Source organism: Sorghum bicolor, chromosome 3 (assembly GCF_000003195.3).
Source record: "Sorghum bicolor cultivar BTx623 chromosome 3, Sorghum_bicolor_NCBIv3, whole genome shotgun sequence".
Lineage (NCBI taxonomy): Eukaryota > Viridiplantae > Streptophyta > Magnoliopsida > Poales > Poaceae > Sorghum > Sorghum bicolor.
Window position 1 is genome coordinate 16,855,249 of NC_012872.2, and position 16,414 is coordinate 16,871,662.

The 16,414-nt window shown below is 44.0% G+C and overlaps 2 protein-coding genes and 1 long non-coding RNA gene across 3 annotated transcripts; all 3 read right to left on the reverse strand.

The window, feature by feature from the left end:
- On the reverse strand, positions 725 to 3,725 carry LOC8075310 (putative disease resistance RPP13-like protein 3). The gene is made up of 2 exons (XM_002457736.2): positions 2,753 to 3,725; positions 725 to 2,657 (listed from the first exon to the last, which is right to left on the reverse strand). Exons 1-2 carry the CDS (start codon positions 3,571 to 3,573, stop codon positions 1,037 to 1,039), a joined length of 2,442 nt encoding a protein of 813 aa, XP_002457781.1. The 5' UTR covers positions 3,574 to 3,725; the 3' UTR covers positions 725 to 1,036.
- On the reverse strand, positions 8,234 to 9,427 carry LOC8075311. Its single transcript, XM_021457895.1, has one exon. It carries the CDS (start codon positions 9,274 to 9,276, stop codon positions 8,377 to 8,379), a length of 900 nt encoding a protein of 299 aa, XP_021313570.1. The 5' UTR covers positions 9,277 to 9,427; the 3' UTR covers positions 8,234 to 8,376.
- LOC110433328 lies at positions 10,227 to 11,456 on the reverse strand. The gene is made up of 2 exons (XR_002450725.1): positions 11,378 to 11,456; positions 10,227 to 10,486 (listed from the first exon to the last, which is right to left on the reverse strand). It is a non-coding gene; the product is annotated as an uncharacterized LOC110433328 (long non-coding RNA).

The following is a 16,414-nucleotide window of genomic DNA, read 5'->3' on the forward strand; positions in this document are numbered from 1 at the left end:
AGTTTTAACCCAGTTTATCCACTTGGGCAAAAACCCTTGAAAGAGAAAAGGAGTTTGATTAGGACGTTAGGTAATCATGTGTGCAGTGTTAATCAGCTGTTTTTTTTGCGACAGTGTTAGGGGATGTTTAGTTCCTATAGAATCCAAAATGCAAAATGTCAACTACTTTGGAGTGATGAAATGCAAAATGCCAAAAATTTCAGGTCATGTTTAGTTCTATCCAAAATGCAGAATTTATTATTGTTATGAAGCCTCTTGAGGCTCATTTTGAGTTTTTTTGGCCTCTTGAGGCCAAAATCCAAAATGGAGAATAACTACTTTTTTGCCAAAAATTTTGCATGGTGTTTAGTTCCATTTTGCAAAATGATGGACCAAAACCCAAATTTTTTTGGGAAAAATGGGAACTAAACACCCCCTTAATCAGCTGTTAAAAAAAGAGGTGATCAGTTTAAGACGTCCTACTATCTTTTAATGATTAAGGTACCCTCTCTATAGTAATGAGCCTCTATTGATCCTTCAAAAACAAAATCAGCCTCTATTGATAAGTGCCTATATAAGGACGGGTGCCAAACCAAAATTACTTTTCAAGTTAGTTTTCAAATATAATTTTCAAGATTCCATTTTATCTTTTCTATCCAACTAGGCGTGCAGTTTCACAACGTTGTGAAAACCATTCAAGAACTGAGGGTCTCCAAAGCAAGGACAGCGGCAGAAAATATCAAACTTTTGAAAAATATAAATGAATTACATATCATTAAATAGAAAGTTTACAGCACGGAAAACTGAAACATTCTCAAATCTCAACATTTCAGTAAACCATGAATATAAATGAATTACACATAATTAAATAGAAAGTTTATAGCACGGAAAATTGAAACATTCTCAAGTATCAACATTTCAGTAAACCATGAATGCATCGCATGCTCAAGGAAGTGCTTAGAAACTGAATGACACAATGAGAAGACGCCTTGCACTGTTTGTGGTAAGAGACCTAGGTGCAGCTTACCTCTTCGGCTCTTCCTCAACCCTCACTGCATTAGTACTTTTTCCCATCCACTTTTATAGTGATATATTGACGATCTAGAAGGAGCCCCTCAGCAGCCTTCCTCACAGCATCAACTGTCGCCATGGCGCCCACATCATGCTGCTCAAACTCGAGGACCAAATGCTTCAGGCTCGACAGATGCCCTAAGCCAGACACGCCACTCGATTCATCAGCACGGCCTTTCTCAAACCTCAGCTCAAGTGCTTCGACCTTTGGCAGTACACGGGGCTCAAATGTTACTGATGGTGATGTGCACCGGATGCACAGTTGTTTAACAGTTTTGAGCCCATCAACGGGGAACATGATTTGCTTCTCATTTCCTGGCGTTTCAGTTGCATAGTAATACAGTTCCAGTTCCTTCAAGTTATCAAGCTTACTGAACTCTTCCACGATGTTGGCAGAGCTCTTTGTGGTACCAGCGCATGACAATGACTGCATGGCTTTCATCTTATCCATCCCGCCAGGCAGCTTGGCACTCCCAGCAAGCAAATGCAGTATCTTTTCCAGCCTAACAATACTGGGAGGCAACTCTTCCACCTTTGTTGACCTCACATCAAGTGTCTCCAAGCACCTTAGATCCCCAATTCCTTCTGGCAGTTTACTGACATCAGTGCCTTTGAGGCTCAAGTACTTGAGCAGCACCAGCTTGCATAGGCCATCCAAGCACACAGGACCATTGCAGCCTTCGAGGTCCAGCACACGAACCACTTTCAGATCAGTCAGATGAGGGGTGATACTGGCGTGACCAAAGACAGTGACTGAGCGAGCATGAGATAAGTCAGTAGACTCATTTCGGGCTGCAGGTTGATCTTCCTTGCTATTGCTCTTCAAATTCAGGGATAGCCGGCGGACAGTTATGTTGTTGTTTGGGACATGTTGAGCATCCGTCAGAGTGGCAAAGTTGTCTTCCATGGATTTGCAAACAATGAAATCATATATCACTGGGTGGACTGTGCAACGCCTTGGGATATTATCATGGTTCAGATCCAATGGTTGTACCAAGTTTCTGCCAATTAGCTCATTCAGGTAACTGATTGCTGTTTCCTCTTTGCTTCCAGTTCCAGCAATGAATCCTTCAGCGATCCATCGCCTCACTAGGCGCTTTGTCTCAATCTCTGAATTCTCAGGAAATATGCTCAGATACAGCAAACAGGACTTGAGTTGTGGCTGTAGATCGTTGTAACTAAGATTGAGTATTTGCTTCAGCCCATCTAACCCCTCTGGACGTGAATTGTATAGCAAGTTCAATCCATGCTTTTCCCATTCATCTCTTGATTGCTTGTGTGCTAACTTGGTAGCTATGCTAACCACAGCAAGTGGCAGGCCACCACATCTTCTCAGAACCTTGGCAAAAACATCCTCCAGATGTTGTGGATAGTCATTCCGGCTGCTGAAAGCTTTCTTCAGAAACAATTCCTTGGCTTCATTGTCGCTAAGAAGGCTGATCTTGTGGTTGTGGACAAATTTGCTTGAACCGCAATGATGATTGGTGGGCAACGCATCATTCCTTGTTGTGGTGATTATACTACTACCAAGACTGTTATCTGGAAAACAACACCTAATTATTCCCCATTGGTCGCTACTCCATAGATCATCAATCACAATGAGGTACCTGTTAAATAGTCCAAAAAGATGCACAGATGAAGCAAAATATTACCAAATTAGCTTGTGATTCTGAAGTCCAGTTGCCAAAATTCAGCGGGTTACCTCTTCTTCTCCAGTATTTCTCTGACCCTGGGGATGAGTTGGGTAATGTCTTCGCCTCCACGGAGCCGGTCGCCGAGATTTGAGAGCAAGTCCTTGACTGTCTTACTCACCATGTCTGACTTGGGTCCGATGGAGACAAAAGCAGAGCACTGGAAGGTGTTATCTGCTTGAAGACGCCGGTACACTGCATTGGCGAGCGTCGTCTTCCCTGAGCCGGCCATCCCGACAATGGAGACGATTTTCAGCTCATTGGTGCCGCCGGCGTCCATGACAGTCTTGTACACATCCTCCACTTTCCCATCCAAGCCGACGAGGCTGCCGGGCTCGACGAAAAGCGCAGAAATCCTGGGATCATGGGGATGTTGCGAGGTGGTGCTGGTGCCAACCATCGCGCCGAGCCTGTAGCGATTCCGCTGCTCGCTAATCTCAACAACGCGCTCCTTGAGGCCCTGGAGCTCGCTCGCAATGGTGTGGCGGGCGGGGAGCGCCGTTAACTTGTCCACACCGCGGCGAAACCAGGCACGAAACCCGGAAGTGGGTTGGGCGCCGTCGTCGACGCGGATGCTGAAGAGGTCAACCCAGTCCTCGATGTCGTAGGCGACCTCGCGGACGAGGCCGATCCATCCAGTGGTCTGGGAGTCGTGGTGGTCGAGGGACTCACAGTGGTGGATGGCGGCGTGCATGCTTGACAGCTCGTCCTTGAGGAAGACGACATCCCCGCGGACGCCGGAGAGCAGGGCATACTCCTGCTCCAGCAGCTCGCCGAGCTTCCCCGGCAGCGCGTCCACCATGCCCGACAGCGCACCCACCACGATGTCCATCTCGCCGCCGGTCGGATGGGTCTGTGCCGGATCTCGATTCGCGCGTGTCGCCGCCGCGGCGAGGATGGGCGTGGACTTGCAGAGCAGCCAAGTCTTCGCCGCCTGGTCCTGGGATAGTGTCGGGGTGCGCGTAATATTTTCCAGCAGCTGCTTGGAAGCCACAGCTTGCTCTGTTTTTCTTTAAAGGGTCAGCTTCATAAGCTATTGTGAGCTGTTTTTTTTTGTCAAACATTTATTTCCAAAACAGCTTCACGGGTGAAGCTATTTTTTCTCTCCTCTCACAAAAACATAAGTTGGGATGAAGCTAAAAAAAAGTAGCTTATTGCAGCTCTCTCTCTCTCTCTCATTTCTCTCATTTCTCTCTCTCAACTATGCATGAAGTAGTTTATGAAGCTATTTTGTCAAACACTTTTTCCAAAACAGCTCAGCTTCATCTAGAAAGTCACTCATGAAGCTATTTTCTAAAAAAACAGTTTTACTAGTCAAGTTGAGCTGTGCCAAACAAGCCCGAAATAGTAAACTCCATCATTATTCATTCGTCAAAAGCAAAGTAGTACATATGCTTTGTTTGGTTAGGTGGCTAACTTTCAATCAAACTCTAGGAAATATCTTATGGTTTGGACAAAATCATGAAACAGATTGATGGTTTGGCAAGCACTGTCTTGGATGGACTATAGATACTCACACAAAGTAAATGACAGGCTTGTCGGTCTAAAGCAAAAGGCTTTGGTATTATCACCAATCTCAAAGCGTAACTTCTATAAAGGGCCTCTTTGGTTGGAGGTGTTAAAGTTTAACAGGTACTATAACATTTTCATTTTATTTAACCATTAGTGTTTAATCATGGACAAATTTAGCTCAAAAGATTCGTCTCGCATGTATCCAAACATTTGATGTGATGGGAGTCAAAGTTTACCGTGACAAACCAAACGGGGTCTAAACTTTGCAGAGAAATTATACAATAGTTTTGATACACCGGGTGTAGCTAACTTGGTCGGCTTTCTAACTCTAACCTAGTTCCCCCTCGTGTCAAGTGACTAATGGGTTATTTTTGTGGCGAGATGTTATGAGCTTGTCGATGGACTTCAGAGATATGGATTCATGTTGGGTGGGTAATGGACACACTATGAGGTTTTGGGACGATATGTGGAACTTGGGCTTCTGAAAATAGAATTCCTACAGCTTTACTCTTTTGCCAAGGATCAGAATCTTGCACTTGCTGCCTTTATAGCTTAGAGTATCACCAATAACTTCCTACTACACCACTCTATGGTTGCTTTGGAGAAGTTAGTTGTTCTTGCTGGAAATTTGGCCATGCTCCAACTGCACAATCTAGAAGAAGATCAATGGTGCTATATTTGGGGGGCCTTCCTTTACTTGCAAACAAGCCTACTCTGCTATCATGTGTACCTTACCAGCACCTAAACAGTTTGTTTGGATTTGGAAAAGTAGTTGTAGAGGTAAACATAATTTTTTTCTTTTGGTTGCTTCTTTTGGACCAACACAACGCAAGAAACTTCGTCGAAAGAGCTTTTCACTGCATACATATCATTGTGTCCTTTGCAATGCTGGTGTTGATGAAATAGTTGAACATTTTCTTCAATTGCTCTTTTAGTGCTTGGTGTTGGTGGCTAGTTGGAATCGCTTCGAATAAAATGTGTCAACATTTTTGATATGTTGTACCTGGATAGGTGCTCATTTGGGGCTACTATCTTATGGAACATTATGATTGCTTGGTGCATCGAGAAACAACATTATTACATTGTGATTGCTTGGTGCATCGAGAAACAACATTATTTTTTATGGCAAGTCACTATCATATCACTTGGTTTGTGGAACAGTAGTCTCCGTGGACTTACTATTCTTAGGTGTAAGTCATCAAGGAAATCTCTTCTTAAGGATTAGTTATGTTTATTTTAGTTAGTACAGTTCTTTTACCTTTTGTATAGACTAAATTTATAAGCTCAGTAGAGGGGTTTCCCCTCCTGTTTCCTCAAAAAGCATTTGTAAGACTAATGAGCCATTAGTCAATGGCATGAATTGAATTGGTCTTTTTAGGAACCAAAATAATGTCAGTGCAATTTAGGGGTTACCTCATGTGTAAAAATCTGTGATCCGCTTGCATATATCATGTTGGAAAATGTCTACATAACCCCTCAAACTATCTAGGGTGGAATACTTCATCCGCCAAACTATAAAACCAGATATTCTACCTCTCTGAACTTTCAAAACTTTTAGAGGGGCCAAGGGGTTCACGGCGCAATGGCAAAGGCCATTGGTTGGGGGGCTCCCACCCAGGGTTCAAATCCTGGGTGCAGCACTTTATTCTGAATTTATTCCAGAATTTTCCGGCGCTATGCATTAAGTGGTAGGCGACGTGCCCGCCGACAGCGAGGCGCCTGTGGTGACTTCGTGAACTTCAAGATTTGTCGGCTCAGTCCTTCGAAGGTGCTCATAGGGGTAGGGTTTGCGTACGTGTATGCATAGGGGTGAGTGTGCGTGCGTGTTGAGTGTCTGCGTTGTACTGTGTAATCAAAAAAACAATGGTTTTAGAGGGTGGTTTTGTCTTTCTCTTTTTTATTTATTTCCTTTAAAACTTTGAAAAATCATAATAAATCACAGAAAAATCATAAAATAAAAAAATTAATTTTATTGGACTCCTAATGATCTACACAATGAATATATAATATGGTGTATTTTAGTACAATTTTTTGTTGTAGCTTTAAATCTATGTTTTTCTATAATTAATAAGAATAATTCATATATGTAGTTCATATGGTTCAATTGTGGTAAATGTATGAAATTTTTACCATAGTTCAAGCATACAGTAATGAGCCCACCATAAAAATTTTACCATAATTGGACCATAGGAACTACATATATGAATTATTTGAATTAATTACAGAAAAACATAGATTTAAAGCTACAACAAAAACTTTATACTAAAGTATACCATATTATATATTCACTGTGTAGATCTACTCATCAGGAGTCCAACAAAATTGAACTTTTTATTTTATGATTTTTCAATGATTTATTATGATTTTTCAAAATTTCGGCAAAAATAAATAAAAAAGAAAAAGACAAAACCACCCTCTAAAACCACTCGAGGGGGTTATTTGACCGGTTTTGAAAGTTGAGAGGATAGAATATCTAGATTTATAGTTTGGGAGATTATGTAGACTTTTTCCTATCATGTTTGATCTATAACTCGGTAGAAGGCTATACTATCAATTTATTTGTCTTTTCATAAATTCACTAGCATACTCGAACACCAGGAATACTAAACCTTTGCTAGTCAGGATTTCCACTAAGGTATATTCAACAAAAATGCACATCGATCCTGCTCTGAATATCTTCACATCTTAGACTCTGAAATGTTGAGTTCATCGGTCTTCATATCTTAGGGCCTGTTTAGATTCGAAATGAAAAAATTTTGGGTGTCACATCGGATGTGTTGGAAGGATGTCGGAAGAGTTTTTTAGACATTAATCAAAAAACAAATTACATAACTCGTCTGGAAACTGCAAGACAAACCTATTAAGCATAATTAATCTATTATTAGCACATGTGAGTTACTGTAGCACTTAAGGCTAATCATAGACTAAGTAGGCTTAAAAGATTCGTCTCGCGATTTTCAACCAAACTGTGTAATTAGTTTATTTTTTTATCTATATTTAATGTTGTATGCATGTGTCCAAAAATTCGATGGGATGAATGAAAAAATTTTAGGTGAGGAACTAAACAGAGCCTTAGCTTGTGAAGAAACTCAAATTCATTGCACAAGTTCAATTAATTCCTCTATGTCCACCCAATTATTAAGCCATTTAGATCTTGGGCCATCTTCTGTACATAGATGAATGTTTGAGATGTTATGCTTCCCAAGTTCATCATCACTTGCAATTTGTCATCCATTAGGCTAACTCCTTATTATATACTTCTCTCTTCATTCGGCCACCCATAAATGTAAGCATCTCTAAGATTTTTAGGACAGCTTACTTTGGTGACCCTCATTTAATGGCTGTACAGACCGAATCAACCTATGCAACCGTGTGGATATTTTCGGACCATCGAGACTAAATCCGAGAAATTCATATTTGTCTATATGCGAGTCTCGTATTGTATCCGTATGCAAATACTCAAATTGCATATCTATAATTTCGATATCCAATTGTATTTTATTCGACATAATTGACACTATCCGTATTTAAATCTGAATCTAAATAGAAATATGAAAACAAATGTAATCGGTGATATCCTTCCATATCTGGTCCTTGCTCCTCAAATACTTCCTTCATCCCAAAGCATCTAAAGTTTGACCAAATTTATACGGTAGGATAATAACATTTATGATATAAACTAAGTATGATGAGATTCTTCATTAATTATATTTTCATAGTATATCTATTTGATTCCATAAAACTTTGTAATTTTTTCTATAGTTTTGGTCAAACTTGAGATGTTTTGACCCTCTAAGATTCTTGAAATGACTTACAATTTGTGATGGAGGGAGTACAAAGGATGAGTTTATCTTAGGTTAAAATAATATTAATTTGATGAAGAAGAGTATCAATTTTTACTATTTTAGAAAAAAAAATGAAAATATATTTGACAATATATTATTTAAACTTACCATAACTTTAGTTAGGAGGTAGGACAACTCAATATCTCTTTACATTTCAGGACGCAGGTACACAGGTAATATGACGAGCTATGTTTTATGAGCATGCATTCCTTATTAAACTAAAAACATAGGACGACGAGTATGCTACCGTGTTGTACTACAATAACAATCTCCAATAATTACGGGATAGCACCGCCCGGCGTGTTAGGCCTTGTGGTGACGCCAGCGTGGAGAAGTAACGCCCAGACGAGCGTGATGAACTCGCCGCCGCGCGCCATGGCCTGGACGTGGCCCATGACATTCTCCGACGACGCCACGAAGAGCACCATCTCCGACCAGAAGTCGGCCAGGATCCGGCAGGCCGACGCCTCGTCCTCGCCGTACTCTTCCACCAGGTGCCGGCCGAGCTCCGCGCCCCGGCGCAGCACCGTGTCCCGCGAGTCCTTGCTCAGCTCCGCCAACAGCCGTTCATACCTCTCCCCAGTTGACTCGTCGCCGCCATCCGCACCGAGCGCGGCGAGCACGTCGTCGGACACCTCCTTGTACCGTCTCCTGGTCCACGCCGCGGAGTCCGGCAGCAGCTCCGGCGCCACCGCCACCAGGTAGGCGCAGTAGTAGGAGAGGTGGCAGGCGGCGATCATATCCTCCGGCGATGCTGGCGCCGTCGACTTCATCTCGAAGAGCCTCGTGGCGACGTGCCACACGAGGATGAGTTCCGTGTTGCTGTTCCCGTCAGCGTCCCACGCCCAGCCCACCTTGCCACCGACGACTGGGCGTGCCGCTGCACTGTCTTTGCTCGCCCCGTCCCCGTAGCTGCTCAGGAGTGACCGGGGCACGGCGTCCCTGACTGACGGCGACACCGGGATGGACTTCATGAGCCCCGAACTGCCGTAGAGTAGCTCCGAGAGAAGCCCGGTCCTTCTGCGGTAGCGGCGAGGCTCCAGCACCGAGTTCTGTCCGAGCTTGTCCCGCCAACGCGTCGCCGGCGTGAGGTGCAGCACCGCAGAGAGCGCCGCGTTGACGCAGCTGGATCGGCGCCACATCGACTGGTGCCTTATGTAGTGCCCGATGAGCGCCATCTTGGTCCAGTTGGAGCACACGCCGGCGACGATCTCCCATGCCTCGACGAGCACGACGGTGAGGAGGAGTGTGTAAGTGATCACCTTATACGACGTGTAGTGTATCACACCCTTGTCCTGATAAAAGCATCCCACAACGACGGCTCCAACGATGATTCACTACAGGAGACAGCTGCTTTGCCGAGTGCCTGCGGCACTCGGCAAAGGCACTATTACTCTCGGCAAAGACTTTGCCGAGTGCCGCACTCGGCAAAGACCCCTCGGCAAATTTTAAGTCGGCAAAGGGTTCTTTGCCGAGTGCCTTTTATCGGGCACTCGGCAAAGGCTTTGCCGAGTGTCTTCCAGGAGGCACTCGGCAAAGAAAAGTTACCGTTATGACGAGTTGTAAACTAACGGTTGCTTTGCCGAGTGTCTCCAAGAAAGACACTCGGCAAAGAATTTATTTTTAAAAAAATCCAAAATTACTTTGCCGAGTGTCTCCAGGCAGGACACTCGGCAAAGAAATTAATTTTTTTATTTAAAAAATTCTTTGCCGAGTGCCCTGCCAGGAGGCCCTCGGCAAAGAAATTCAGAATTTTTTTAAAAAAAAACTTTGCCGAGTGTCTCCAGACAGGACACTCGGCAAAGAATTTAATTTTTTTATTTAAAAAATTCTTTGCCGAGTGCCCTGCCAGGAGGCACTCGGCAAAGAAATTCGGGATTTTTTAAAAAAATTCTTTGCCGAGTGTCTCCAGACAGGACACTCGGCAAAGAAATTAATTTTTTATTTAAAAAATTCTTTGCCGAGTGTCTCCTGGCAGAGACACTCGGCAAAGTAATAAATTTTTTATTTAAAAAATTCTTTACCGAGTGTAATTTCCTCGGCACTCGGCAAAGTGACCAGAACCGACCTATTTATTTAATTTTCACATTTTCTCGTGATAAACAAAATATATCACATATATTTCACATTCTTCAAAGATATCTCATATTTGTCACATAAATCTTACATCCATCACATAAATATCATGCACATCATATAAATGTCACATTTAAACAAATCCATAAGTACAAATCCACAAGTTCATTACAAGTCCATCTAAATAAATCCACAAGTCCATCACAAGTCCAAATAAGTAACACAAGTGCATCGTAAGAGAACAGCGACTGTGACTCTGGTAAAGCGAGAACACGTTCCTCTGACGGTTACCCACCATCTTTGTTCAACCACCTGCAATTGGAAAGAAAAAACAAGAGGTAATTAGAAATTAAAAATGATAAGCAAGAAGTAATTAAAAAATGCAAGATAAATAAAACATAATTAGAAAAGAACATTGTATTACATGTACTAGAAATAATCTTCATGATCAGGATTTGCTGGATCATAAGTCTTATCATCACTATCAACCATTGTATTCTCTGAAGGAGGAATGTTTTTGCAAAAAAACCATCGACACGAAGGCCGACATCCATATTTTTGGAAAAAGAGGAAGTGTAATACACATTTTTGCGAAAATGAGTACTAGTTCCTAATAGGCCAGCGTTAAACAAAGCTAAACAGCTTTGACACTAGCATCTTAACTCAGGGCCATCCTAGAGAAAACAACAAAGCCTACAAAACACGATTGACTTAACCATTGAATCAAGCAGATTCGATGCTCATAACATGGGCGAGGGGACTTCTCATTGCTGGTAGAATTCAAACTGTCTGAACCTTTGTAGTAGTAAAACAGGAGCAGCAAGCAGCTATCTGCTACTACTTCATTCTCTGCACAGGACAAGTGAAGACATGTTCTATCCTAGACATTCCTGTTGAAAACAGTACAAGACGTTGTTTTGTTCTTCAAAGAAAAAACACACAGTGCAGAACATAGAAATATATAGATTTAATAACAAAGAGAGAAAAGATTTAGCACCACAGACTCAGCAGGCTTAATAGTTAATATATATATATATATGGCTCTGATGAAAACCATCTTATCTCCTACTGGTCAGTTCATGCAAGTGGGATACAGCATATATACATGTGATACAGAGATTTTAACTTGGAAGTCGCTGGCCGGCCAGGAAACATTATAGACCAAGATTGAATTAGAATCAGGGCAAGGAGCAGATTACCAACCTCGGCAGGCAAAATCGAAGCTAAGCGGGCAGGGCGTGGCCGGCGGCCGGGCGCGGGCAGGGGCGAAGCAGGCAGGGCGTGGCCGGCGGCCGGGCGCGGGCAGGGGCGAAGCAGGCAGGGCACGGCCGGCGGCCGGGCGCGGGCGGGCGAGTGGCGGGCAGCGCGGCCAGCCGGCCGCGGTGGGCGAGCGGCGAGGCCAGCCCGCCCCGGTGTGCGAGCGGCGCGGGCGGGAGAGTGGCGGGCAGCGCGGCCAGCCGGCCGCGGTGGGCGAGCAGTGCTGGCGGGCGAGCGGCGCGGCCGGACGCGGGCGGGCGAGCGGCGCGGGCAGGCGCGGTGGGCGGGCGGCGCCGCCGGACGCGTCGGGGTCGGGGCTGACGTTGGGATGTTTGCGTGCTTTAGCGCTGGGGATGCCCGTGCTTTGCGTATTTGACTTCCCTTTGCCGAGGGCCGCCCCAGAATCTGGCTCTCGGCAAAGGTTTTCTAAAAAAAATATTTCTGTTTTCTTTTTTTGAAACAAAAACCCTTTCTCTTTGTCGAGGGCCGCAAGATCTGGCTCTCGGCAAAGTTTTTTTTTGAAAAATTCTTATTTTCTATTTTTATTTTTTATAAAAAAAAATTACTCTTTGCCGAGAGCCAAACTTCTGGCACTCGGCAAAGACTATCTGTGCCGAGTGTCGCACTTCTGACACTCGGCAAAGATTTTTTTTTTGTTTTTTCTTTTAAAACTTTTTATATTTACTTTGCACTTTATTTTGAAGCCTAAGTTAAAATTTAACACAATTCTCTATATATTTCATATATATATTTAATTTATCTGGATTAAATGTATTTCTTCCAAAAATATAATGTTAAACTACAGGTGCATCCAATCATAAAATACGATGATTGTAAAAATGATAGTCACAATACTTATTATAATTGGAGACTATTTCTTAAAGTACGTCCAAAAATTCAAACGTCTTATATATACAATGTGGCGATAAAGTTGCGAGAGAAATGATTTTAATTATATAAATTACAAATAACCTCCAAAAAATTTTAAACCTGGCGACACGTCTTAACATCACATGAGGATATTATGATAAAAATTTGAGAACATTTTGCGGAAGTTGTCAGGTACGATAGTTATAAACCAACGCCTCTCACTCCATTTTAGGTGTGATCACATATGAGAGGTGTAGGTTTATAACTAATGTACGTGATAACTTTTATGAAACGTTCCTAAATTTTTATCATAGCATCTACATGTGATGTAAAGACATGTCGTCAAGTTTTAAGATTTTTGGACTTCACTTGCAATTTATATAATTTAAATGCATTTATCCCGCAACTTTGTCGCCATATTTCGTGTATAAGACGTTCAAAATTCTGGTTGTGCTCCTGAAAATGATCTCAAACTATAGTAAGTATTGTGAATATTATTTTTCCAACCAAATAATTCTATGATTGGATGCACCTGTAGTTCAATATTGTATTTTCGGAAGAAATATGTTTAAACGAAATAAATTTAATATATATACGAAATATATCGAGAATTGTGCCAAATTTTAACTTAGGCTTTAAAATAAAGTGTAAAGTTAGTAGAAAAAATTTAGAGACAAAAAACAAAAAAAAAAAAAAAAACTTTGCCGAGTGCCAAACCTCTGGCACTCGGCAAAGATAATCTGTGCCGAGTGCCAAACGTCTGGCACTCGGCAAAGACTAACGGTGTGTACCACTACCAACCTTTGCCGAGTGTCTTGCTTTGCCGAGAGTCCGACACTCGGCAAAGACCATCTTCGCCGAGGGCCGGGCTTTGCCGAGTGTTTGGCACTCGGCAAAGAATTTAACACTCGGCAAAGTTCGGCTTTCCTGTAGTGATTAGGAGGGAACAGATGTAGTTGAGCGCGGCACACCATCCGCCGAAGATGCACAACAGGATGGGAGAGTAGTAGAAATCACTTGCAAACCAGAGCTCGTCCCCCAGGACACGGAACACCCTGTCGGCGCTGACCACCGCGCCCCCGGTGCCGGCGCTGTGCATGCCTCTGAGCACGAAGCTAAGCGCCTGGACGGACGACCCAGCGTCGGCGAGGGGGTACCCTGACAGACCCCGCCGCAGGATCTTGAACAGAGAGTAGGAGAGGCAGAGGTCCCTGAGCTCCACCCTCTCGGCGAGGACGCCATCCCCGTGCTCAGCCAGCCGCCACACGCGGTCCAGTGTGACGAGGCCGCTGAACTTGTCCTGCACGGCGTCAAGCTTTACGCGGTATCCCCGAGGGCTCTCCTCGACGTGCTTCTTCTTCTCTCCCATCACTATGTACCGCGGCACTTGTTCCTCCCGGCCGCCGACATCGGCGACGAGCTGCTCCATGTAGCCGGCGATCAGGCGCGCGTTCTTACCCAGCGCGAACGAGCCGCTCGCGCTGTAGAAGGCAGCCAGCTTGGCGAGACCAAGCGCGCTGAACAGGAAGAAGATGGCTTTGTTGAGATGGCCCAGCCAATCCGCCACGGGAACGCAGAGCCAGATAAGGTAGGCAAGCCAGGCGTACTCAGCGAGGTTCTGCACGGGAGGCCTGATCCTGTAGCCGTCGATGCCAGCGGCGTCACCCTCCGAAGGCGAGGAGGCCGCGGCGGTGACGGCCGTCGCGGCGATGTTCGCGTTGCACTTGACGGTGAGGGAGAGCACGAGCCACAGGAGGAGCGTCCACATGTTCTGGACGTTGGGGTTGTGCCGACCGGTACGGGGAGGCGGACTAGGGGTGGGGGCGTTAGACATTGCACTTGGCCTTCTCCCTGACCCTGCTCAGTAGGGCGGAGAGGATGGCGGAGGAGAGCGGCAGGAATACTAGCTATGGAGGCACCCCACATCAAGAAGCGGACTGCCGGGTGCCGGCACAAACGACGCCCGTACGTGCTGAGCGCCACCAGCAGGACGGCAAGCACGGCCGCAGCGACGACACCGCCATTGCCGAGATCCTCAAGCGTTGAGTCGTCGACGAACATCCTCTATAGCCGAATGAGCTAGATCCAATCGCATTGATCGAGCAGATGTGTGTGGTGCGTGCCTAACTAAACACCCCCTTAATTTCATTCAAAATTCTTACAATCCGTAATACAACTACCTTCACACGTTTGAGCGATGACAGATTACTTAGCGGGTTAACATGCAGACCCGTTTGGAAGTACGATCCTAAAATCTAGGATCCTATGTTGCCGCTCACAAATACACCGGCCTCCTCCAGAACGTTTGACCACACCACACATTTCTCTCCTCTCTCTCTCTCTCTCCTGATTTTTCTCCTTCCTATTTTCTCGATCTCACCTCACGCATGGTGGCGGCGGCGCCTCGGCCCCGGGTAGATTGGACCACGACGCTTGCTCTCCTTGCCATTCTAGTGGCGATGGAACCTCCCTCAACATGGCCATCCCGGCGGCGGCGGCTCCCAGTGGCGGTGGCCCCCTCCTCTCCAAAAGCGACGACACCCCCGAGCCTGGTGCACAGGGCCCCTAGCGGTGGCGTGCCTGCCCCGTCAGCTGTGTGTCCATCGGCGGCAGCGTGACTTCCCCTTCCTCCGTGGCAGCATCCCCTATCAGCAGCGCTGACGTTCCCTGCGCACGGCACCCTCCATGGTGCTACCGATGCGCTCTCATGGCTGGCGACTGGAGCCGTTTGGGTGACAGACACTACCCCTGATCGACGGCGCCGCAGAGCCGCTGCACCAACCGACGCCTCAGATTTGGTTATTGAAATGGAGTATTCTTTTCCTCGTATGTCGATTTGGATTGTTTCAAAAGTGAACAAAAGTATACAGTGGTACTTCATCCCCAACTTAGTATACAATGATACTCAAATCTAAATCGTGTATATGGTCATACTCACGTATAAAATACTGGTATGCAATAATATTCAAATCTGAATCTTGTATCTGGTCATACTCACATCTGAAACTTGTATATAATGACACTTAAATTTAAATTGTGTACACGCACACTGCTACATTTATAAGTATAAATAATATGGACATACTCGTAGTGTAAGTTTGTAAATATACTAACTTTGTTTTTGAAATGTAATCCATCTAGGAAAAAAGTATGTGTACATGCTCCTTTTGAAAAAGTATGAACAAATACTCCTTTCAAGAAAAAAAATTATGTGTATATACTCCTCTTCAAAAAGTATGAATATGTACTCTTGTATGAAAAAGGTATGTGTATATGCTCTTCTCCACATGCATATTATACTTAAAATACGTCTGAGTGTGTACTACTGTAGTGCTAAACCGAGAATCACGGCAACAAAGTAGTATATAATATTATTTTATTTGAATCCTTAGTTACCTCTACCGGTTAAGCTTAATTGGATCTGATTGAACGCATGCAGACCCGTTACGGCTTGCGTCTTAGGCAGCTATGACAAAAATGGATAGGGAGTAATTACTCCCGGGAGTATAGAACATAACTACTCCTAGAGAGTAGGAAAAATTTACCATATATATATATATATATATATATATATAGAGAGAGAGAGAGAGTATAAGATAGGCTCCGCGCGTTGTTTATGGATTGTAAGAATTTTGAATGAAATTAAGGGGGTGTTTAGTTCTCATTTTTTTCCAAAAAATTTTGGGTTTTGGTCCATTATTTTGTAAAATGAAACTAAACACAAAAGTTTTGGGCAAAAAAATAATTATTCTCCATTTTGGATTTTGGCCTCAAGAGGAAAAAGAACTCAAAATGAGCCTCAAGAGGCTTCATTAGGATAATAAATTCTGCATTTTGGATGAAACTAAATATGACCCTGAAAATTTTGGCATTTGACATTTCATCACTCCAAAGTAGTTGGCATTTTACATTTTGGATTCTATGGAGAACAAAACACCCCCTAAGTAGAGATGATGTAGATAGTTTATATTTAAAAGATTAGAACCTAGCGAGATAATATGGTTATTAACGCAAGATGATGTGCCTGATTAATCAGTAGAGGAATAGGATGATGTCATGTCTTGTATATTGCAATAGATTTATAACGGGGATTATCTTTAGATATGACAAGTC